This window comes from Balaenoptera acutorostrata, chromosome 6 (assembly GCF_949987535.1).
Source record: "Balaenoptera acutorostrata chromosome 6, mBalAcu1.1, whole genome shotgun sequence".
NCBI lineage: Eukaryota > Metazoa > Chordata > Mammalia > Artiodactyla > Balaenopteridae > Balaenoptera > Balaenoptera acutorostrata.
The window spans coordinates 84,372,906-84,397,579 of NC_080069.1; the positions used below are offsets into that span (position 1 = coordinate 84,372,906).

The following is a 24,674-nucleotide window of genomic DNA, read 5'->3' on the forward strand; positions in this document are numbered from 1 at the left end:
GATATGTGAGTAGTATTCTAGAACTATGTCTAAAGTATTTTGGAGCAGGAAGGGGAAAAGCCCCCCAATTTAGAAGTGGCAGAAAAAGAAGAGGAAAAGAAGCCTCAGAGTGTCGGTGACATTGGGCTGAGTGTTGAAAGGTGAAAACAGGTTTGCAAGGTCAGGGGTGGGAAAGCTTTCGTGGCCATATAAAGAGGTGTCAAAGTCCATGGCTTATTCCAATTCATACACCTTCCTAAGGCAAAAAATGAACTGCTACTAGAGAAAATGGCAACTCTGTCTGCCTAGGTCTTAGTCGTGAGAGGATGAGAGCATGTTTTGGGGCAGGAGGACTATTGTCCCAAATCACAGCTACAGTAGACTACTTTTTTTTTTTTTTTTTTTTTTTATTTATGGCTGTGTTGGGTCTTTGTTTCTGTGAGGGCTTTCTCTAGTTGTGGCAAGTGGGGACCACTCTTCATCACGGTGCACGGGCCTCTCACTATTGTGGCCTCTCTTGTTGTGGAGCACAGGCTCCAGACGCGCAGGCTCAGTAGTTGTGGCTCACGGGCCTAGTCGCTCCGCGGCATGTGGGATCTTCCCAGACCAGGGCTCGAACCCGCGTCCCCTGCATTGGCAGATTCTCAACCACTGCGCCACCAGGGAAGCCCTACAGTAGACTACTTTTGTTGCAATGGACCAACTCCAACTTGAGTTATTTTTTCTGAAAAGAGAGCAAGAGTTGCTTTCAAAACCAACTCATAGGAAGGATGAGTGTGAGACAATTTGGGGATAACTGTACCAGGAAGTGGGATTTCCCCCGTGACTCTCTCCTCCTCCGTTCCTCTCTGCTTCTCTCTGGATGTCAGTTTCATAGTTGCAGGCTTGCTTTGTTCAGGCTGCCATGGCTGACGTCAATTCCTGGATTCACAAGTTCTCAGCTCTCCCACCTGTGGAAGCATTTTAAGTGGCCTGAATTAGGCTTTGTACACAACTAAACAAAGGACTAAGGCAAGATATGGGGTTCTCTGATTAACCTAGGTGGGTCAGGTGCCCATCTCTGTCTGGTCACTATGGCCAAGGAAACAGAATCAATAAGAAGATGTCAGTTTCCTTTTAAGTAAGGCCAGTGGTGAAAATAAACATTTCTTAGAAGACAGGGGGTGAGTGCTACTTGTAAAAGAACAGAAGAGTCCTGGGCAGATCGTATAGATAAATCTCTACCACTGTCCATCTCTTGGCCACCTAGCTCTCTCATATACCTTCTTCTTCCTATTTAAATAATTTCCCCAAAGTCCCTGTGGTTAACTGATTGCCAAAATGGCTCCAATTCCCCTCTTTGCCCTCTACCTATGCCCTTTGCAATATGACTTTGCAACAACTTCCATTAATAGGTAGAATATATTTCCCCATCCTTTGAATCCAGGCTGGCCTATGACTTACTATGGCCAATTGAATAGGACAGAAGTGACAATGGGCTTGTTCTGAGCCTAGGTTTGAAAAGGCCCTGTGTGCTTCTGCTTTTCAATTAGAACCCTGCCACCAACATTAGAACAAGCCCAGTCTAGTCTGATGGAGGATGAAAGACTCTGGAGGCAGAGCCAGATCATTCTAGGTGAGGCCATTTTACCCGGCAAGCTCCCCTCTCCCCTCAACCCACCAGCTGAGTCACAGACACATGAATAAGTTCAGCCAGGATCAGTTGAGCCTAGCCAAGACTGAAGAACTGCCCAACCAACCCACAAACTCAGGAGCTAAATAAATGGTTGTTGTTTTAAGCCACTGGATTTTGTGGTTGCATGTTAACAGAATTGTAGTGGAAAGAGATAACCAATATAGCCACCAGTTTACAAATGCAATAATCCCACATATAAACACAAATGTTATTCAGCTCACCTAAATGCAAATACCTGAATGTCCAGTATCACAGAGTGATGTCTGTTCCTGTCCATTAGGTGTAGATGTGACTTTTAAGACATTAATATTTAATGGTGTCAGAAAATTAGGATAATGCCAATCAAAACTTGCCACTTAGAAATGGGGGATGGAGAAGTCACATGTAGGGCAAATGCTACTCTAGCATTGAGTCTTCTTATTGATCCTTGCCCAGAATGCTCAGTTTCCTTTGAAAGTTGCCCTCAGGCATTGTATGCATGTGGCCTTGGCAGGAGGGTGATTCCAGTATCCCCCATCCACACACACACACACACAAATGTCCTGCTGGTCAGGGATAATAAGATAAATGATGACCTTAGTAGGTTTCATTGGCATCTCTGTATTGAATCATTTCCCTGGCAGTATATTGAGTTCTTTAATTGGCCAATCTGGTGGCTCAGGTTCTGCCAGCTGGGTGACTTTCCTCCTCCATTTCCATCAGCAGCAACCCCAAGAGAAGGGAGAGAGGCTTTGGGAAGTTTGAACACCTCAACCATCCAGCTCACCTACAATGGGTGCAGACCTAGAGGTGCAAGGATTTCCTTGGGGCTTAAGCGATCTCTGGCTCCTGTGTCCAGATTTGAGATTTCTCTGGCAACATCATCATAACTGCCTAGTCACCAGCGCCAGAAATGTGGTCCATCTTGATATCTGAACTGAACATCAACTTCACTTCTTTCCCCCAGCCTCTATGTGCCTAGGCCTTAGATTGAAGAATTAGATCTCTGCCTCTGTCTTGTGTTTGGAAGGGTGGGTGGAGAAGGGAGGCAAAACTAATCTCTCTCCTAACCCCAGCTAATGCTTGGGAGCGGCCTGGGAGATCAGACTTCCTAATGCCCCTGGGGTTTCCCCCGTATGTCACTTTAGCTTGGGCTGAGAAATAGACTTTTGCAATTTGCCCATGCCGGGATACCACCCCTTCAGCAGTATAGGACCACTGCGGAAGGACAGAAAGGAATTGGTTTAACACCACCATTTCTCTCTTCTGCTGGTCTGCCCTCAACAGAGACAAAGCATGTCTTTCTTTTGCAGCACCATACTGAGTGTCCTAAGAGGCCGCCCTCACACTCCACCATCATGACATTTTCTACCACATCTTCCAAAACTTTTGTCTTGTGGAGATGGGGTTTGAATTCCAAAAGACCACAGCTACAGTTTAACCAATAGCTTCAAATCTGCTTAACAGCACAGGATTTAGACCACATGCTTGGAAGAAGACTTTTCCAGAGGAAGAAGGGTGCTCTTCCCAGAACTTCAACATACTGGGCAAACAAAAGAAATCCTTGACTGGGACTTCCCTGGTGGCGCAGTGGTTAAGAATCGCCTGCCAATGCAGGGGACACGGGTTGGATCCCTGGTCCGGGAACATCCCACATGTCTTGGAGCAACTAAGCCTTTGCCCCACAACTACTGAGCCTGCGCTCTAGAGCCCGCGCACGGCAACCAAGAGTAGCCCCCGCTCTCTGCAACTAGAGAAAGCCCGCGCACCCAGCAACAAAGACTCAATGCAGCCAAAAAGGAAGGAAGGGAGGGAGGGAGGGAGGGAGGAAGGGAGAAAGGAAGAAAGAAATCCTTGACTACTACAACTCCGTACTGAATACCGCTCCTCTAGGGTTGCCAACTCTGATTGATTTGTAGGGGCTGCTTTCAGCGCTGCATAGAGAGGGATTCTGAGGCCATGTCTGGACTCTGGGAAGGTCAAGAGATAGGCGAGTAACAAGACGTATGTCACTTTTTGCCGTTCTTGTTCTACGCCAATTAAATGTAAGATCAGGTCTGCTATGTGGCTTTGTCTTTACAAGATAAGAATTTAAAAATTTGATAAGCATTTGAGATAAAATTTGAGAAGAGTCTAATATGAAAAATAATCACCTTAACTTCCAGACAGAATACCTTCACTTTTTGGAAAACTAGTTCATGTGTATATATAAATCAACATTGTCTACAGAAGATTTGTTTGCACTTCAAATATGCTAATGTCATCCCCAATTGAAACTGTCACATACTAAAGGTTACACATTTCTTTCTTTTTAAATAAAAAGTCAGATAATCACTGAACACCTTATATTCTATTAAAATAATCTCATCTTTTTGAGGCCCAGATATAACACCTGTTCTGCCTGAATCTTGTATTGTGATGATCAGATGTACTTTGAATAACTTAAAATACTGTATGAAAGTTATTTTTACTGTTTTCTACCTTGAAAACTGGGATACTCTATTGTAAATTATTTTTACCATCATGAACTTTTAAATTTTGGCTACCTAGCATTCGTCCTTCCTCCTAGAGTGTTCCAATCTCCTTTTGGGGTAGCCTTCAGGCACCGTGAGTGTACCCTTGACAGGAGGGTGATTCTAGTTCTCCCCCATCCACACAAAACTGGGCGAGAGTGGAGGCAGCACTCAGTTCTGAAATTGCCAACATGCAGGCATCTGAGGAAGCTCAGCAGAATCGGATGCTTACTTCTGAGATGTCGGCTCTAGAATATGGGCGGAAGTCAGCAGGCACGGTAGATGTGGTCACAGCCCTAGTGGAGGCTGTGATGGAGACCGTGGCCTGATTCTGACTTGACCGTTCTTGGGGGTGACCATGGCCATGGCTCCTGAGGCCCAGCCTCCCTCCTTGTCTTCTGTCCATTTTCCAAGTCACATTTTCCAGTGTCCCAGTTAAACTCTCGAAATCTAATATCTTCTATGAATTCCCTCCTCATTTTATTTTACATTTTCATGTACGTATTCATTTCTATTGCAAAAAGGAGCCACGGGTGATGCAGCACCTGATAGGAGCAATAAATGTGGACCTCAGACACCTGTCAGTGTCTTGTTCACTGAGCCTGAAAGGTAGCAAGTGCTCAATAAATAAGTGTCAAATAAGTGAAAGGATGGGATACAACCGACCTCTGACCTCTGTACTCTAATCAGCCACATGCTGATCCCAGTGTTGCTCTAGACAACGTGTCTGAGATCAAGGGGGAAAGAGCCAAGCCGGCTGCATCTGTCCTCTTTTTTTTTTTAATAGCTACTTTATTTATTTATTTATTTATTTATTTATTTATTTATTTTTGGCTGTGTAGGGTCTTCGTTTCATGCGAGGGCTTTCTCCAGTTGCGGCAAGCAGGGGCCACTCTTCATCGCAGTGTGCAGGCCTCTCACTATCGCGGCCTCTCTTGTTGCGGAGCACAGGCTCCAGACGAGCAGGCTCAACAGTTGTGGCTCACGGGCCCAGTCGCTCCGCGGCATGTGGGATCTTCCCAGACCAGGGCTTGAACCCGTGTCCCCTGCATTGGCAGGCAGATCCTCAACCACTGCGCCACCAGGGAAGCCCTGCATCTGTTCTCTTTGATGAGGGAGGTAAATCTTTCCCACAAACCATCATCCTGAAATCTCCTGCTTACTTCACTTTCAGCATCCCCGGCTGCCACGGAAGGTGGGAAATCATGTATCCCACCTGAGGCTGGGAACTGTGTTACCACAGACATGTGGTTCTGTCAGTAAGGAAGAAATGGGTGACCAGATACTGGGTAGGCAACAAATGATGTCTGCCAGAAAAAAATCAAATACCAAAGAGATAATAATCCTGGCCCACTGAGAGTTAGAAACCGTGGGAATCTGGACCACTAAGGAAATGGGAAACCTTCCTAACGAACATGACCCCTGGTCCCCAGGGTCCACCCTCTCTGCTCCAGGCCAAGCAAAATGTCCCTGCAGAGGTTGCGCTAAGTCTAAAGATGGGGCCCTACTTTCAGATACAAACATGTAAGCTCTGGCTGGAGAGGAGGACTTATTTCTTCAGAGGAACCAGAATCACTATAGCTGACCAAGGTCTTATAAGTCTAGAGGTTTCTACCTGTCAGCAGAGATGACCCTAAACTGCTCAGAATCAAAGGCTCTAGTCTGATGTGTTTTCTGTGATGCAGCTATCCTGGCCAAGTGTTCTTTGTGCTGCCAACATTCCTGCTGAGTCCTTTCTGATGGCCTTAAAGGGCTGCTGCAGACTCCTGTTCTTTCAGGATAGATGGTCCCAGGAGACCCTACTAACCCAGCAATGACCTTTGTCACTCTGACCTCTCCTGGAGTTCCCTGCCTCTGACCGCAAGAACTAAACAGTCCCATACTATGCCCTGCAGAGGCCCCAAACACTGGGCCCAGGGAGCGGCTAATTGGTTTTTTACAAGCCTAAGATAATCCTGACATTTAAATATTGATGTTCACTTCTGGGCAGCTATAAACACAAAAGGGGGGAAAGAACATGTTTAACCGCTTCCTCACATTGAGTCTCACTGTGATAATGGTCTTTAGTCAATAAGCCCAGCTTTCTAAAGAGGGGACTCATTTGCATCAGAAGGGATGTTCAGTGCACTCTGTCTCATGACAGAATGGTCCATCACTTGTTGTCTACTCTGTCCTCCCATATTTTGGGGTGGCAGGAGGGCTGTAGGAATCCTGAGTTCTAGGCTGAAGGAAGAATAAAGCAGATTGTATTCAGCATCCAAAGAAGCATTTCCCAGTAGCCAATGAGACTCTGCTGAGGGTGGGGAGATTCTGATAATTGAACCCCAGATCAAGAGTAGGAGCCACTGCCTTCCTCTCCTTGAAACACAGCTGTGAGGGAGGATACAGGTGGGGACTTAAGATGCCAGGGGTAGATCACTGAGCTGACACATCCAGAAAGGAACCAGGGTACCATTTCTATCCCCCTCCCAATCCTGCTTATCTCCTCTGATAAAGTCATTCTGTGCTTGTCTTTTTGTCAGGCCCTCAAAACCACTTGCCCATATGTCCCTAACATCTGCTCACCCTTTTTTTCTTGTACTATTTTGTATTGTTTCTTGAAAGTGCCCCTCAACAAGTAGACAATAATTTATCCCAATGTTGAGATTTCAGTTTTCCCATGTATTTGACTGTTATATTAAAGGCTCCTAATCCACCCATAGGATCTGCTTCTTTTTTAACCAGGATCAAGAAATACTATCCAGATATAGAAACGATGTTAATAATGACAGCATCCTTTGGTTCAATTAAAGCACCATTAATATTACAATATAGGTCATAGAATCACAATTTGCTAATTTATGTATAATTGAAAGATGGTCTTTCTCTCACAGACTCTTATGTTATGTTAATGGGTACCTTATGTTATATTTGTGTAGGTTCTCATATTATCTCTCTATAGAGTCTAGACTTTGTTATTCTAGGGTCCTAGAGTCCCATATTCACTTATAGTACAAATCTGATGTTAACAGAAAGCACAGTTTCTTTCATTTTTCTATTAACAGATCCCTTTTATAAATGCCTAATTCAGCAGCAAGGGGAAAAGAAAAAAACTAAATTTCTTTTAACAACCCAGAAAATTTCATCCTCTTGATTAATTTTCACACTTTCTCTACCTAAATGCTCAGCCTATTTTGGAAGAAATGCTCCATCTTTCAGATTTCTGCTTTCTCTCCCTGTTTTCCCTGGGATGGCCTCTGGGTAGAACATGGGAAGAGGTGGGGCTTTGTGACTTCGTGGTGGTAGTGGGGTGACAGGGTCTTCAGGTCAGCAGAGTCTACCCTGGATTCCCATGAGGTCTGCTGCAGAGACACTGGACTGGGCTGCTCAGGAACTGATGACCACAGAGGATTAGTGGCTCTCCTTATAGAAGGTTCTGCTGAGAACTGATCCTGGAGCCTGGGGATAGTGGGATTGATGGTCAGGTTACTCTTCCATCTTGATCTGGAGCTGGTCATTTCCCTGGTGACTTAGTCCCACACTGCCCTTGCTGGTGCTGAGGACTCCAAATGGAAACTCATCCAGCCAGTCTGCCCAGAAGTCCTCATTGCTGACCCAGCACAGTGACTGCCTGCCTTCCAGAAAGTTCCTGCCAGACTCTCCTTTAACTTTCCAGACTCTCCTTGGTTCTTCTGGGTCTCATCCATGCCACGGAGAAGCAGAGAGCAGTTCAGGAGGTCCGCCTTCTGCCTCATTTGGGGGGATCTGTGAGTTTACTTTGCTATGGTCATTCTTGGTTGCCAAGGGTGGGCTGAAGGGTTCTGTCCTCACAGAGCCCCGAGTAGAAAAGGAGGACAGAAACCCCTCTCTTCACCTTTTCCCCCAACTTGGCACATTTTACTGAATCTAAGATGCCATTGCTTTTAAGATATACCACTGTTCTGTATGCTGCTAAAAAAAGAAAATAAGTGCCTAGCAAGATCCATGTACACATCCTGATGCATTCTGATTTCAGACATGAGAAAGCGTGAAAATATGTGTACATGAAATGAGCGAATGATTTATGTGTGTAACATAGGTTCCTGTCCAAAGAACGTTGGCCCCATGGCAGGCAGATTCTCAACCACTGCCCCACCAGGGAAGCCCGAACCATTTCTATAAAAATCCTCTACTTCTGGGAGGCATGCTTTTTGGATGCCCGTGCCAGAATGGGGAGGAGCTCAGTTTAAGAAAATACAGAACAAATAAAATCAAGCACATCAAAATATTACTATAAATTAACCTGTTTCATTTTCATCTTCCCATAAGGCCTAGCATGAAGCAATGAGCAAAATTGAATATGCAGTAAATTCTAGTAGAAAAACAAAGAATGAAGGTATTTTACTTGTTCCCACAGCCCCTTCTTGTGAATACCTCTGAAGGTAGAATTTGTATCATTGATTTTTGGGGCAATTTCCCATCAAAAAACTAAATTAGATCACTTTTCAAGAGACACACCATGGATGCTGACTTAGTAGTTGACCTCTTTGCCATTTCCAAATTGATAATCTCTCCCCTACCAAAAATAATCCTGGAGCCTAGTACACTTCTGTACTTCTTTGTGTTGCAATCTTTGGATGAAGAGTGAATATTTGCTTCTTTTTGCTATTCTGGTGTTAGTATCTCATACACGGAAAAGAGGTTACACGTGAAAATTGTTATTATCTTGTATAAATGTGACTTTTTTAGTATTATTTCAGAGCAGGCCAAAAGAGAAATTCCAGGGGCAGGACCTGCTGTAATGTAGGGGTTTTGTGCTACTATTGAAGCTTTTTCTTCCTGGCTTTCTTTAACAAGAAACTTTATTGAGATGGCTGGTGAGGTAATAGGAGTGGTTTCTCTGGCCAGGTCTTAGCTGGCTGTACAAGGAACAACCATCTCTAAGGGCCCTTCTCCTGGCTAGCCTGTCCCAAGACACTGCCAACAGATCTAAATATAAACATAAAGTAATTGGCAGGTCAAGAGTTGATAGTACTAGAAAAATACAAACGAGATCACGATATGATTGCATTTACTTGGAAATAAGCAGTTGAAAGAAGTGAAAAATTTACAGAATCACCTGGACTTTTTCCTTCATCATTTTGTTCACCAAAACCTCATTATTTCTCTTTTTTCAGTTGCAGTGTTGTAATCACATAACTGTCATTTAAAATATGATTTAAGGGAAACCATCATATTTTTTTAAATACGCATTTTGAAGTGTGATTTTTTACTGTATTCATGGCAAAACTGTGTGTGTGTGTGTGTGTGTGTGTGTGTAGCACTAAATCTCTAGTACACTTGACTTTAATATGGAAGTCATCAAAAGTGGAAGTGAGTGAGTGTTCCTGAAATTCAGATTACAGAAGTTTCTTTTGGATACTGATGGTGAGCTTTAGCTATGATCAGTTTTGCAAACTGATCTTTAGGGCCCTAAAGTGAATGAAACGTTTTTAGTTAAAAGATATTTGCATGTATTGGAGGGATTACTGAAAGTGAACATTTTTTTAAAATAGTAACTATTAACAGCTTTCTCTAGCTGCAAGTATGAAACAATGTTTCCTCATCAGTTTTTCCTTCTGTTTGCGATCACTCCTATGCCTTACCCTGAGTAGAATTTCACCCCAGCAGGTTAATAGGCTGCAACACACAAAAAGGGCCAATGAATCTGTTTGTTACAGTCTACTTACTAAAGCTGTGGCTACAATACTCCAGTGCTGAAGTCAGTGAAAAGGCATCATCCAAATACAATCAAGGAAAATGCAAGCTGATACAGCACAAAGATGCTTTGTTTAAGAATGGCAGAAATTTCCAGCAACTATCTGGAAAAAAAAAAAAATGCAGGATGGGAGGGAATGTAATCAAATAACAAAACAAACCCAAACTAAAAGAGAATCTTTATAAACCAGCACAAGGACACTTTGTTTTTAAGTGCACACAATGAATTTTAAAGATCTTTGTTCAGAAGGGAAATAAAGTATTATGAAGGACTGACACATTTGATGGATGGATGGTTTCTGAAAAACCACATTATCAATTACTTTTTCCTTGTTTGGCTCCAGTCCAGTAATTTTTATTTGAACAAGCCACATGCTAGCATGGTTTTGATTGCAGGAAGTGACTGGTTGTTGTTAAAGGCTACTATTTCACTGATGAGCTTATCTCTTCCCACCCCCTCCCCGTTCTGATGGGACTCTGATATGAAAGGCACAGCTTCAGTTGTTATAAACAGAGTCAGGGATTGTTTGATAGACCCACCCGTGTTTTGCTTTCAGCCTTCCGTGGTACAATACGGACAATGTATTCAGCAGTGCTTCAGAAAACAAACGAATTTGGCTTATTTCTGTCTTTGACTTTGATATGAAATTTTGATTTTTTTCTGGCATTCAAAGCTCTCATAAATCTAAGTTTGCTAGCAAAAAACAGTTCTGAATATGGTATGTGTGTGTGTGTGTGTGTGTGTGTGTGTGTGTGTGTGTTTACATAAGACTACTATCTCAAGTGAACCTTGCTGAGAAAAAAGAATCTTTATGAAAGAGTCAACCTAAAATGTATCATGGATCTTCTCAAACAATACAGTGCCCTGTTCTTACTTCACGTATTTTTCATCTAATCAAAACAAGTACATTAGAACATTGTTTATTGGCCTAAACATAAGAAATATAGCTAATTAAACTATATTATTAGGTATTATCAATTTTCCTCTGTAATTAAAGAAAGATTTGGGAGCAGCCATCAGTGGACAGGAAATTATCTATGAAATCAACTGTTGATACTCACGGTGTGTGTATGTGTGTGTGTATCCGCTATTCATGATAACTTCCTTTATGATTAGAGTTTTTGCATGTTACCATGCCTGAAACTTCAAATATTTCTAAATTCCCAGGGTAGTATGTTTACAATAGACTCTGGATAGTTACTTGAGTATGGTTCCTTGTTCTATATTTTAAACATTAATTTTAGTGACTATTTCCTCTGGTGAGAATTAAAAAATAAAAGATATGAAATAAAAAGATGGACTTAGAGACTGGGTCATTTGATTATTCATCAGAACATGAAAACAATTTGAATGAATTAGGATTTAATCTGCTCAATGGAGGAAATATAAATTTAGCAACCATTTGCTGATTCACTTGTTCCTATCAAAATTCTCCTAAAGAAGATCCCATAGCATAGCGAGGTTTATAAAATTTATTATTAGCCACAACTTACTCCCTGAAAACAAAATGAAGAAAACAAAATGAAAAAAAAACAAAAGATATTTTATATCAAAATTATGTATCATACTTTTGATATAGGAGTATAAATGTCTTACTCCTTTCTGACCTAGAAAAGGATGGTTTGAAAACAGCAGAAAACAAAACAACACTTCTAGAGAAACAGTCCTGGATTTGAATATTACTCTGCAATTTGCAGGCTGGGTGGATTTATGCAAGTCTGGGAACCTGTCCAATAGTCCGTGGGCTCACCTTTAAGATGAAGATGAGATGGAGATTAAGGCATCGAGGTAGATTATTTATATGACAATGTCTGGCACACTTAGTAAATGTTAGCTACCAGTGGGCTTGATTACATGAACCTAACTGTGAAATAAATACAGGTCCTTCCTAGGACATACTAGAAGGCCATGAGGCAAGGTTCAGAAGAGAAATTACAGGCTTTCTAGCCCCCTAAGTCTTGACCCTCAAAATGTTAAAAACAAAGTTACACATCCCTTTTTATCACTATTTAAATTTCCAGTTGAATTGACTAATTAGTACTTTATTTGGCAATTCCTTCTCCCTAAGCTATGACTTTGTATATATCTGGTTTTAATAATTAGTAAAGTTCTAGTTGTGCATGCAGTAGCTTTACAGATAATAAAAATTTAATTAAATTTACTTTGATGTAACTTTGATTATAAGTTTTCCTAAGCATTGCATAAATAATTCAAAAATGTATGTGACTAACATACTTCATTCAACAAAAAGTGAATTTTCAAAACTAAGTGTCAAATATGGTTGTTTGTGTTAGGCTATTGTAAACACCCTGCCCTCAAACAGATAGAAAATGTACAGTTAGGCTATTTTTTGCCAGTGCAGTTTTTACTATCTAGCGTTTTTATATCTTTGAGTAGATTTCTGAATCTGACTAATTCTTACAAGATGATTCACATGTTTACTGTTTTTGGAGCAAGTTGTTAGAGAACACTGATTGCTGCATAGCAATCTAAATGTTATAAAAATGTTTCTAGATACAATTTGCAATAAATATTTGACAATTCTTTATTTCACATTTTCAATGTCTTATTAAAATATACATGACAATTACCATCATAATAAATCATTTTCTACACGATAAAGTATATGTCTTAAAATTTTCAAAGAATATGAAATCCTCCCAGGACTTAAAAACAAACTGTTTCCTTTCAAGAAAGCATAAGCACCAAATTGCTTAAGCCTGTAAAGGAAAAATAGTCTATGCTGCTGTTTAAATCCTTAATGAACGTCATTCCTGGAGATTATAAGATTATTTCCAGCATGGCTTCCCTTTTAAAAGCCTTAATTTCTCTTTTAAATTCTCTCTGGATAAATTCTAAAAAGTGCCTCAGTTTGGATTATAAACTTAGAATGGAGAACGAGTGAGCAAAAATTGTCAGATTCAGAAATCAACCCTAAGCTACAAAAACACTGCACAGTAGTAACTGTGCTGGGGAAAGGTATGCCAATCATGCTATTGGTAACTTTGCTGTGATATGAGGGGAGATGAGCAAGGAACGTGGCTAGACTGAACAATGGCTGGGTGGCGTCTACGATTGAGCAGTTCAAGGGGCAGCTCTAGTGGAGTGGAAACAAGTGGAATCTGAAAGCTCAGGTTTGATTCCCAACTTGCTTGTTTACTAGCTGTATAACTTTCAAGAGGCCATTGGTTTCTCTGAACATCAGTTTCCTGGTCCGTAAAATGGGATTTTAATACCCATCCATCCTATCTCTCGCTACCTTTGCATACTACCAGATGTAATAATATGTGGCAGCCCTAGGTAAACCCCTGTGGTCCATACAGAGATAAGGTATCAGATGGTCTCTCTTATGGAGCTATTTAATAAAACTCTATAATTAAATCATTCAAATCTTGTTCTATATCAAACCAAGCAGCGAAGGCGGGGGTGTCTCCATGAATGAAAATTTCCCAGAATATCATAGTCTTTTCTAAAAGTAGTAGTGCATTGGATCAGATATTACACTGTGAATGATGGCTCATTCACACTATTTTACAAGGATTTCTTGTAAAAAGAGGGTCATGTGATTTACCAGAAGTGTTCCAGGCAACATAACGTTGAAGACAAGTCCTGAATTGAATTATAGCAGTGGGAGCCCACAGACTAGCATTAAGATTATAGACCCTTATGGTTTTGCTCACTTTACAAGACAACTGATCAATTTTCAACAAAATGTGTCTGCTTCCACTTCCCCCAAATAATATTCATTCCAGAAGTTCATTTCTTTGGAAGAGGGAAAGAAAAGGTGATCAAGCTTAGCAGATGATCCTGAATCCAAATCTATTCTATATGACCAATGCAAGTCCCAAATTATAAAATATTTTTCGAGCTGCAAATGTTTGCATTTAGAACGGAGGGATCATACCTCCTTTATGGAGGAGAAATCAGAAAGGTTAAAAGAGTAGGCAAAGTTAATGAGATCATGGTTAATTGTGAATTTTCACAGTTCCAGTGAAAGTAATACTAGACTTTCATGAATTATTTTCTCATACAAAGCAGTATGGTATTTAGTTATACTTTCCTACACCTACCCCATTCCCATGCCACCCATTTCAGAAAGTAAATCCGTAGTTTTTCTCCTGTAATATCTAGCCTGCAAGCTGTTGTGATAGTTAGCATGAGTGGGAGCCTGTGTGAAGGTGTGGCAAGAGCAGCTGAATAGGTGTGAACCCTGCTGTTGTGAAAAGTAAAAGGACTCGCGCTTAAAGGGCCCAGATCCATTTTCACAGAGCAGGCAAATAGCATGGAAACATTTGGAACTGAGAGGCAATAAATCAAAAATAGCCACATTTGCTGCTAAATTCCCTTATCCTGGCACATATTAGGTGTTCAATAAATATTTGATGGAAGAATAAATTATTTACAGCATATAACCTAAGGGGAAACAATATGTTTGCTTTGCATGTCACTTTAAGATTGAAAGCCCCAGGCTTAGTTTCCAACCTGAATGCTGCTTTGGAGTCCGCCCCCCACCCCCACGGCCGCCCCCAAGGCCCAACAGTGAGGTAGGGATAAGACAAGCCCTCAAGTGACGTCACAGCTTTGCTCAACAGTTTGGGAGAACTGCAATGAGAGAAGAGAAGACACTTTCTGTGTTGGGACACCGGGCTGGGCTATGGGTTGCTTCACTTGGCATCCTTCCGAGACATCCCTTGAATTATGTAGATCTGCTACATGGTCAAAATGTGAAACATATCCAAGTGCTGTATTTTAAAATTGTACTCAATAAAAAATAAACAACCTTATTTCTCCAACCACTCTTCTGTTGACACAAACTGTCAAGAGAGATTAGGAAGAAAGGCCCCTAATACAAGTATTTGATACTTCCTAACAGAGCATAGTTTCCCCTTTGTCCACTGACCCTTTCAATAGCTCTTCAGGTTCTATTATCAGGATTCTCATTCCCTGTCCTGGGAAATAACTGCATAGCATTTCCATAAATATGGCCCAAATGATGCTGAAGCTTTCTGTATTGACACAGCATGGCTTTCACTCATTAATGCCGCCAACAAATATTTACTGAGCACCAAGTATGTGTCAGACATCATTCTAGGCATTTGGAGTGAGGCTGTGAACATAACCAGGTCCCTGTTCTCATGGAACTTGCTAACATTCTGGCCAGAACGGGTAACATAGAACCTCCTACAGAGGCGCGGTGGGTAATTTAACAAACTATTGAAAAGCTCCAGTGGGAGCAAATAGCCAACCCTAGAATAGTTGCTGGTGTTCTTAGAAGATTCACTGTCCTAGTGTAGAAACTGTATCGCCCAAGTCTTCTAACTTTTGGTTTCTGGGAATGTTTCAAAACAGTGCAGTCCAATGCAAATATGTGAGCGACATAAGGTAACTTAAAATTTTCTAGCATCTGGGTTAAAAAGGTAAAAAGAAAGAGACAAAATTAATTTTAGTAATATATTTTGTCTAACCAATTATATTCAAAATATTGGAATTTCAACATGATATTATTAATTGTTGAGCTATTTCACTTTTCTTTTTTTGTACTCACTCTTCAAAGTCGGTGTGTATGTGTACTTACAGTGCATCTCATTTTGGACTGGCCACATTTCAAGTGCCAAAAAGCCATGTGTGTCTAGGTATTGGACAGAGGAAGTTCAGAAAACTGCCCGTGGAGTCTTTCATTCTCTTATTTTGGGGATGGAGGGGAAGATATATGCTGAACTGAAACATTCTGTGAACTCCAGTTCCAGGATTTTAGTAAACAAATTAGAGGAAGGTGAAGACCATCAGAGCCGTCCTTAGAACCAGCCCTTCAAAGTGCCCAGCACAGAGAGAGGCCCATAGAATGTGCTAGGCTGTACAGTAAGTCATTGTTCGATTCGTCCACTGAGGCAAGGGTTATCATTAAGAAGGGTTTTCCACGAATGCTGAGACATCTCGGCCAACGTCTCAAGTTAGAGTAGGCAAAAGACACTCATAAATACACATCCAAAACTCAGACCATTAGGTTAGCCAACCCCCCACTTTATCTGAATTCCTCCTGCCCGCTCCCCCCCCCGCCCCAAAATGGTGAGAGGCAAGCTAGGAAAGTTGCAAGCCGAGCCGTGCAGCTTCCCCTTAAACCGAGGAGCTGCCCCCGGCTGGACGAGGACTAGGGGTGGATACGCTGCCTGCCCCAGGCTATTCTTTCATGCCACTAAGTCCACTCTCACCTCTTTAGCCACTACCACAGGGATGTCCCTCCCTCAGGCTCTGCCCCCCGGACCGCCCCCACCTTTCCAGCCCTAGCCCCCCGCCGTGGCCGACCCGCCATCTCTCGTGCCCCGCGTGGCTTCCTGCCAGTTTCAACCGCGACAAACTCGACTTGCTCCTCCAAAAAGCGGGAAAATGAGGGGCGGTCTTCGTCCTACTGATACGGGAGAGGGAGCATCTCGGGGTGTGGAGGGCCGTTTTCTTCCCTGTGCGGGGGGCCAGCACCTAGATGATACTGTTTTCGTGCGGAGCGACTGACAGTCTCTGGGGTGCAGGTGGCTCTCTCGACAAAGTTTCAGACCCCTGCCCCACGGGCCGCCAGCCCCACCCCGAAACTCCAAGGTTACGCCCCCGCGACCCCGGGTCAGAGCGTCTTGGGGAGCTTCCATGCAGAGTTGCTCGGGGGAGGCGGTCCCGCTTTGGGGTTAAACTGCAATCACAGCCCCCTCTGGGCTCGGAGAGGCGCCCCACCCCCACCCCCGCGTCCCCGCCCCTCACCCGGGTCAGCGTCTCGCAGCTCAGTCTCCGGCTCTAAACAAGAACAGGGGCCCGAATCCGCGTTCACACGGAAAATTATGCCGGCTCCAGCGGCGCGTAAAATTCATGTGAACCGAAGTGGGATCGGCGTGATCCTCCCTTTCTTGTCTCAACAGGGGTTTCGCAGCGTTACACAAGGCCGAGCTTGTCTCTTTAAGGAGACATTGGACCCTAATTAGTCCGCATTCCTGGCGCGGCCCGGAGCAAGGGGCCGAGGGTGCTTGGGTCGGAGGGGAGCGGCTGGGAGGACGAGACTCGGAAGGAGATCTTCTGACTAGCCTCTAGTCTCACCGCCCCCCCCTCCCCCCTTTATTTTGCCGCCACCATCGCCGCCTACACCCAGTTCTGAAGATGCAGCCAGGGCAGCAGCAACAGCAGCAGCAGTCACCGCTGCTCCCATGCCCACGTTACTTTGATTGACAGCCGAACAAATGTTTCCCAGGTTCGAACGCTCGCGCTAAGGAACTTCAGCCAAGGCGAAGCTCCGCCTTGGGCGGGCCATCTCCGCCCCGCCTCCGCTAACCCCATCTTGTTCCATTCATTGGTCCGAGCCACCGACGACGCCCGGTCCCCACGTGGGTTCCAGCCCGGCCGGCTCCTCCCCGCTAGCTCGCCATTTGTCAGCAATGAAATGATGGGCAGTAACACAGAACGGCGATTAATGTTCAGCCATCTCTGATTGGTTGCTGGAGACGCCTACTGCGCCGGGGGTGGGCGGGGCGCTTGAAGATCGCCCCAGAGCGGTCGCGTGGCCGGCCGGTGATTGTAGTCAATCTGGCCGAATCCTCAGCCGCGGTTGCCGGGGGTGGACTACATCTCCCGGGATGCTCCGCGGTCCCTCCACGGACGGTTGTGAATATGTATCAGAATGTTAATGATTAGCCGCTGCTAAATTTGGTCAAAGAAGTCACCTACACAGAGCGTGTTGTTAGAGCTGTTCTGAGCGGGTGTTTGAGCTGTTGGCTGCTTTCTTTCCCCTCTCTCACACACTTGTATATTATTTTGAGGTGCTGTTCGCAGAGTTTGAAAGGAGAGAGAATTTAAAAAAAAAAAAGCCGCAAGCGTTCCACTCTCTTTTATTTTTATAATCCCCTTCAATTTGGGGTTAAAAAAAAAGACGAGAAAACAGGAAGGAAGAAAAATAAGGAAATGAGATGTGGTAAAAGAAGCTAAAAGGTGCCTTTTTAAAGATCGTTGCTGTGAGGTGAAAAAAAATCTCCAGAGAAACCAAAAAGCACCGCCGAGACCTCTTCCGAACCAAAGGAGTTTGTGTTTGCTTTTAGGAAAGAAGAGAGAGATCATTCATTTGGAGGAATAACAACCAATTAAAAGGCAAATAAAGTTTGGAGTGGGACGCCGAGCGAGCCAGCGAGCGAGCGGGTGGCGCTGCCGGCGGGCGCTGGGGCGCGGAGCTCGCACTTTCCCCGCCCGGGTGAGCGGCGCGGCCGCGGCGCCGGGCTCGGCGGGCACGCCTCGGCGGAGCGAACGTCGGAGCGTTGCCGCGGGAGACGCGCGCCGGACAATGCCCGCGGTGGGCCAGTGACGCCCGCGGGGAATGCGGAGCGGCCCGGCTTCCCGCACCCAGCCGCCGCCGCCGCCGCCGCCGCGCGTTTCTGCCGTCCGCGTCACGCGAGACCCGGCGGGGGCCGGGACCGCCCGAGCCGCCCCTCGGACCCGGCCGGCCGCCTCCGCCACCGCCGCCTCCGCCTCCTCCTTCTCGGGGCCATTAAAGCCAATGAGCCGCGCGCCTCTGCCCAGCGCAGCCAACTAAATCGGTTTGGATGATTCGCGACCTGAGCAAGATGTACCCGCAGACCAGACACCCGGTGAGTGCGGGCGGCGGGGGCGCTGGCTCGCCCGGCGCCGGGGGATTCTCCGCGTCGCCTTCTGCGCGCCGAGTTGTGTCTTCGGCCGGAGGGGCGTGGAGGTCGGCCCGAGCCCCGTGCCCCGCTCGGGGAGTCGCCCGCCACTCCTCCGCCTCCACTCCTCCCAGGCACTGGGGCACTTTCGGAGAGGGGGTGCGGAGAAGCAGTTGAGTTGTAGCCATTTTCTTATTGTTGTCTTTGAAGCCCCTGGAAGCCGCGCGGAGCCGTTCGTCGTCCCCGCGCCGCGACTCCTGGAGGAGGGGTGGCGAGCGATGGAGGAGGCGCGACTCCGTGCCGGGGCGGGGAGGGCGCCCTCGGCGGCGGCGCGGCGGGTCCGGCGGCGGCTCGGGAGTGCGGGACGCCGGCCCCTCGCGCCGCGGGCCCCGGGGATCAGCGAACCAGCCGGCCAACCGTGCCCCCTCCCCCGACCTGTCCGCGGCCCGACGCCATGGCGCGCGTCCCCCCGACGGGCCAGTTTCGATTCCGGGTGGGGAGACAGTGGGCGAGGCGCGCCGGCTCCTGGGCGCCCGCCGTTGACATGGGAGGGGAGCGGGGTCTCGAACTTGCGGGGTCCGGGGCGGGCACGGGGACGCGGGGGCCCGGGGCTAGCCCGCAAGCGGCTTCCGCCGGGCTGTGCGGCCGGGGGAGGGGGCGGGAGGAGAGTTTTAATCGCTCTTTGCCTGCCTGCGCCATGACCCCCCCTCCTCCTCCCCCAGCGCCGCGTGGTTTTCTCTCCATCTCTCCGCCTCGCCTGTGCTGTGGGCTAATCAAATATTTTATTGTTGTTCTTTAGGCACCGCATCAGCCTGCTCAACCCTTTAAATTTACAATTTCCGAGTCCTGTGATCGGATTAAGGAAGAGTTTCAGTTTTTACAGGCTCAATACCACAGGTAACGATATTGACTTTAGCTGATCCTCCTATTTGCTTAGCTCTTGTCTTCCCCCCACATACACACACAGCCCCCCTCCTTTTTTTTTTTTTTTTTTTTGGCCACCACAAAGGTATTATCGTTTTTCCTTGTGGGCAGAAAGGGCAAGTCAAGGCCTCTTTTCCTCAGGCAGGTGTAAAGAAATTAAGCGTTTCCTCCTTTTCCTGTAAATTAAAAAAAAAAAAAAGGCCGAGCAATCGAAACTGGGGAGACTTGGAAAACGCTGAGGCCAAACTTTCGATATTGATTTATTGGGGCCAGGAGAATGGAAGGTTGGGAAGGTTCTGGGGCCTTTTGGCTTCCTTGGTTCTTTATTACAACGGGCTTGATTCCTTCTTTCTTCTTTCTGCCCTTCCGCTGAAATTCCAAGAGCCCAGAGCCGTGGGAAGTCGCCAAGTGGGCGATTTCATTACTTTTATGCTGAAAAGATGTTTTCTTCTTAAGAGACAATCATTAGACCTTAGAGTGCCTTTGAAATATTTTTCTTTCCCTGGATTTTCAATGACGTGTAATTCTTACTTCATAAATGCCGGAACCAAAACAAGGCACTGAACCCCATCTACGCCTTGCCCCTGGGTGGTGGTATTCAACTTGTCTCTGTGTTTTGGAGGGAAAAAAATAAGACATCGTTCATAAGACATGCTTGATTCATATTTTTATTAATCTCTTCGTGGAACATTAAAGAAAAAAACTTATTTGACATTTTGGGGGACTTATTAGTGTTTGGAGATGTAGACATTATTGATGTTTATTTCCTCGTTCTTAAGTGAATTTAGTGCATATTCAATTCTGGATGAGATTATGGAGTTAAATTGGCTAGAGGGTTTTTTCTTAAAACAAACAAAAACCCCACATTTGATCCTTGTTGCAAGGGCAAGCCCAGGCTGGTTCCACTCACCCTTTTCTCTCCTGCCTGTTTTTCAGTAATGAGGGTGGTATTTAAGATAGTTGATTTGGCGTTTTGTAGGTGATGATTTAGAGGAGGGAGTGTGTCTTCGGAAGATGTTAAGTCAAGGTCTGCGTTGTACTTAGATTTCCTTATTTCTTAAACAGCCTGAAGCTGGAATGTGAGAAACTTGCTAGTGAGAAGACAGAGATGCAGCGGCATTATGTGATGGTAAGAAAACTGTATCACAGATTCAAAGTGCCTATTAGTTTGGGCTACCAAAAGCAAGAGTATGTTCAGATTGCTACAGGCTGCAGGATAGAGCGCAGTCACAGTGCTAGCGCAGTTAAAGTTGTGGGAATGTGACCATTAGCAACCTGTAATTCCAGGATGTGTTAACTTGTCTCTGACAACCAGCTTTGATTTGAATTTTCAAAAACTTTAGCTGCATGGGGTATAATTTTCTGTGCTTTGTTTTTACACATTGAAAAAACAACCACCTGATTTACATTTTGTTTAGTCACAGGAAGAATGTTTTTGTGTTAGTGGTTTTCTTTGTTGTTTTATTGCTCTCGCTCCAAACAATTTTAACCAGATAATTTTTCAGTAAACTGTTAAAATTTTAATGTATTTTATTTCTTTTAAAGAATGATGGGTAAGGAAAGACACCAGACATCTTTTCAAATTTTCCCTCCCTCCTCCTGCCGCTCTGTATGTTCCTAGTGTGTGTATTTGTGTGTTTTCAATTTCTATAGTGTTACGTTGGTTTGAGGAGTGTTGTAGTCTCCTGTATAACCGATTTGTTCTGCCAGAATTTCTGTAATGCCAGTTATACTATATGTTTAAAACATTCAGATCTGTTTTTTCAGAAGTATTACCAAGTGTATTCTTATGTTTGTTCATAAAGGCTCCAGAGTAACTCATTCATTTCCTATCAAGCCTTTTTCCTTTGAATGCATGAACATGAACAGTATGCTAAAAATGAGAAACGGAAGTCTGAAGTAGCATCACCTTTTTGAACAGTTCTTGTCAAAGCATCAGCATTTGTATGAGACACATTGTTTTTGTTATTTATTTGCCCGCTGTGGCTAGGAATTGGAGTCCATAGGGTACCAACTTTTCATCAGACCTTTGTGAGTCATCTGCTTGTGATGTATAAAGGCCACTGGAGATGTTAAGAGTGCTATGTTTGAACTTGATTTTCTTAGTTTTGGGAGTTATTGTCTTAGATGCTGTGTGTTAAGGTGGCTTCTAGTTTATTAGGCTAAAGATAGCGGTAGAGTGTTCTTCCTGATGTAGCAGCATTAATAGGAATGGATATTTTGGTTTAGGTGAGGCTTTAATGTTTGCTTGGGGACTTTTTGAACAAACTAGGGAGATTGTTTGATGAAAGGCATGAGATTAATTGCTTTTCCTTCTTTGACAGTATTATGAGATGTCCTATGGGTTGAATATAGAAATGCACAAGCAGGTAAGCTATCATTTCTTTATAAGCATTTTAAATGACAGTAATACTGTGCACTTTAGAAAGGAAATTGTATGTTTTGCAGTTTTATTCTGCACATTTTTTGTGGCCATCTGTATTTTACAAGACCGTGTACTGGAGAGAATGCTATTTTTTCAGGTGTGGTTCCCCATCTTTTTTGCGTATTATCCGCATTTTAATCATTTAAGAATGTGATATAAAGTGTCTGAATGCATATTAAACTTTGTACACTTTCAAAAGCAGGATGCTAAAGTTTTAAAATATGTTTTTTTCTTTTGAAAGAATTTATTTTGGGCATTGCAAACTTGTCTTATGAAAGCTTTTTTTGGAAAATATTAAGAAGTAAAATTGTAAATTGTGTGGAGCTTTCCTTGGATTGGTGTGAAAGAATGGATAGATGGTGAGCTGGGAGGATCAAAATGAAATCTGTGGAGCTACAAAAGAAATTGATGTAAATTCCTTGTACTGGTCCCCTGAGGCTACTTAGCTTGGGTTTTACCAGGAACTGTAACTGTTCCTTCCAGAATTTGTACAGAGTACATGAGCCTGATAGGAGGATGTGATAAGGTTCAACACTGGGTCTTGGGTCTTGAAGTCTAGCAGTTAGTTCAGCCCAAAGAAAAAAAAAAGAAAGAAAGAAAAAAGATAATGATTAGTCAGAAAGCGTTGAGAGGTATGACTGAACCAGACTTTTTTTTTTGCAGGAGACTGAATAAAATGGTTTGGTTTAAGTTTCCTAGAAAGAAAAATAGCATATATGTATAAACATTGTTTGGCAATAATAATCCCTCTAGGAGGCATTTATTTTTAGTCATCTAGTGAAAGTGCTTCAGATCTGTCTTATCAACCATTTCAGAATAGTTGTGTTTATGTGTTTACCTGCTGGGAAAAGATGAGGGAAAGCTTAGTGCTTTTCATCTCTTATTTATACTCATGGTGGATGTCATTACCTTCTAAGTTTAAAAAATATGAAATGATCACATATTATTAGGCTCTTACTACTTATGGATTCCTTTTTGGATATGGTTAATTATCACATACGCGAAACATACTCAGATCTTTAAAAGATGACAATTAGACAGTAAAAGCTATCAGATAGACAGTATTTGAAAACAAAAAGTTGGAAAAAAAAAAAAGAGTCGTCACACTGAAGACTTCATTTCAGATACTTTTTTTTACTTCATGTACTATTTGGTTATGTCAGTATTAACATTACAGTATCATTTGCCGTGTGTTAAAATTCTTATTTTGGCATCCTTGCCATTTCTGTTTAGATAAGTAATGTAAATACCTCCTGCTTAAACAAAATCCATCAAACTTATGGATGGGCTCCCCTTAGCTCCACCTTATAGGAATAAATTACATGAGAGATATTGTTTGTTAATTATCCTCAATACATGTCATTTTAGGTCTGGATCTTGTACATGTCTTTTTTTTTTTTTTTGTCTTCATCTACCACCCAGTACTAATTAGTGTCTTTTTAAAGATTGGACCAGATGATTAATGTCCCTTTATTTCTTCTCCTGTATCTTATTATTTACCATAACCACTTAGTTTCCAGATCTCTGTATACTGTTTACAGTTCTCAGAGACACAGAGCTTGTATGTATTTCTTTTAGGGGGCAGGGGGCGGTATGTGAGATCCCTTAATTTTACACATTTTATTCTTCTGTAATTCTGTCATCTTCTTGTCCAGCTGGCCTCAAATGCCATCCATTGGAAATTGAGAATGGAGTACATTTTCCCTTTTTTTCTCTTGCTTTTAAATTCAATCATATCAAGAATCCTGAGGGCAGTTTATCACATTATGAAATACAGACAGCCCTGCAAACCACCTACTTATTATATTTTCTTTCTTTCCCCCCTTAAGCACAGAGGCATATCTGTCTTTATTTGTTTTCCTAGGCAGACAGCCTTGGTTCCTCTTGGCCTCTCTTCCAGATGCACTTGCTGGATACCCTCATAATGGAAAGCAGCAATAATGCAGAGAAGTTGCCCTGCGGCATAATTGGGCCTAGTTCTCAAGATCGGGTTAGGCTTATTCACTTATTAGATTTGTGTCTCTGAAGGGTTCAAGAGTAGGAGTCCCCGGAGTCCTTGGAAGTACCCTAGTAATTGGTGGCCCTGATATTTGAAACCTTTGTATATTTTTTGGTTAATGCTTCTGTTCTTGGCTGCTGCCAGCCACAGAGTATTTATTTTTAGAGAAATTTTTCATTGGAACAGAAAATGATGGCTGTGATGGAGTCATGACTCTGTGACTTAGCAAATTGATAAAAGGACAGAAGCACACAGCAGTGACAAGCAGGCTGGGGGGGGGGTCTAGTATTATGGTCCCTCCCCTTTCTGTATGATACTCGTTGTCAGTCACCCTGTGCTGGTTCTGTTAGAGGACTATAAAGTGAAACCTATGGGGAATTTGTCATTCTGAAATGAAAGCTAATGTAATTAGTACCAATTAAAGTACATTCAGTAAATTGGATTTAATCTTAATTAAGCCTGCATAATGTTGCCAATTTTTAACAATTATGTTTGAGAACATAATTAATTTAAATTTTGGTAACTGAGTAAATAGCATTAGTCTGGTAGAATTAGTTGATTTTTTTTTTAAAGGGGAACTCAGTGACATGACATGGAATTAGAGCGTAAAATATGAATATAATTTCTGGTAATCTTTAGTAGGATCGATAGAGCTGAGCAGATAAAGCTGGGAAAAAACCCAGAAAGGTTAAAGTGGAGTGTTCTAGGCTATAAAGTGAATTAATGCTTTGCCACTGTCTTAAGTTCTAGCATGAAAGTGAAGATGACAAATGGGACATGGTTAGAAATGGCATGTGTTTCATTGTGATATCTTCATAA

At 43.5% G+C, this 24,674-nt stretch overlaps 1 protein-coding gene across 6 annotated transcripts in view; it reads left to right on the forward strand.

Moving 5' to 3' along the window:
* The first annotated feature begins 17,555 nt into the window (after positions 1-17,555).
* Positions 17,556-24,674, forward strand: part of TLE4 (TLE family member 4, transcriptional corepressor) — a 148,219-nt gene continuing 141,100 nt past the window's right edge. For 3 of the 6 annotated variants that reach the window (XM_057548757.1, XM_057548758.1, XM_057548761.1), the window contains exons 1-4: positions 17,556-18,474; positions 19,307-19,404; positions 20,497-20,560; positions 21,756-21,800. In XM_057548757.1, coding sequence (XP_057404740.1) covers positions 18,430-18,474; positions 19,307-19,404; positions 20,497-20,560; positions 21,756-21,800 — 252 coding nt within the window. In that variant the 5' untranslated portion in view covers positions 17,556-18,429. Of the gene's footprint in view, positions 18,475-18,677; positions 19,001-19,306; positions 19,405-20,496; positions 20,561-21,755; positions 21,801-24,674 lie in introns of those variants that run through there. The other 3 variants (XM_057548762.1, XM_057548759.1, XM_057548760.1) reach the window with 3 other exon arrangements.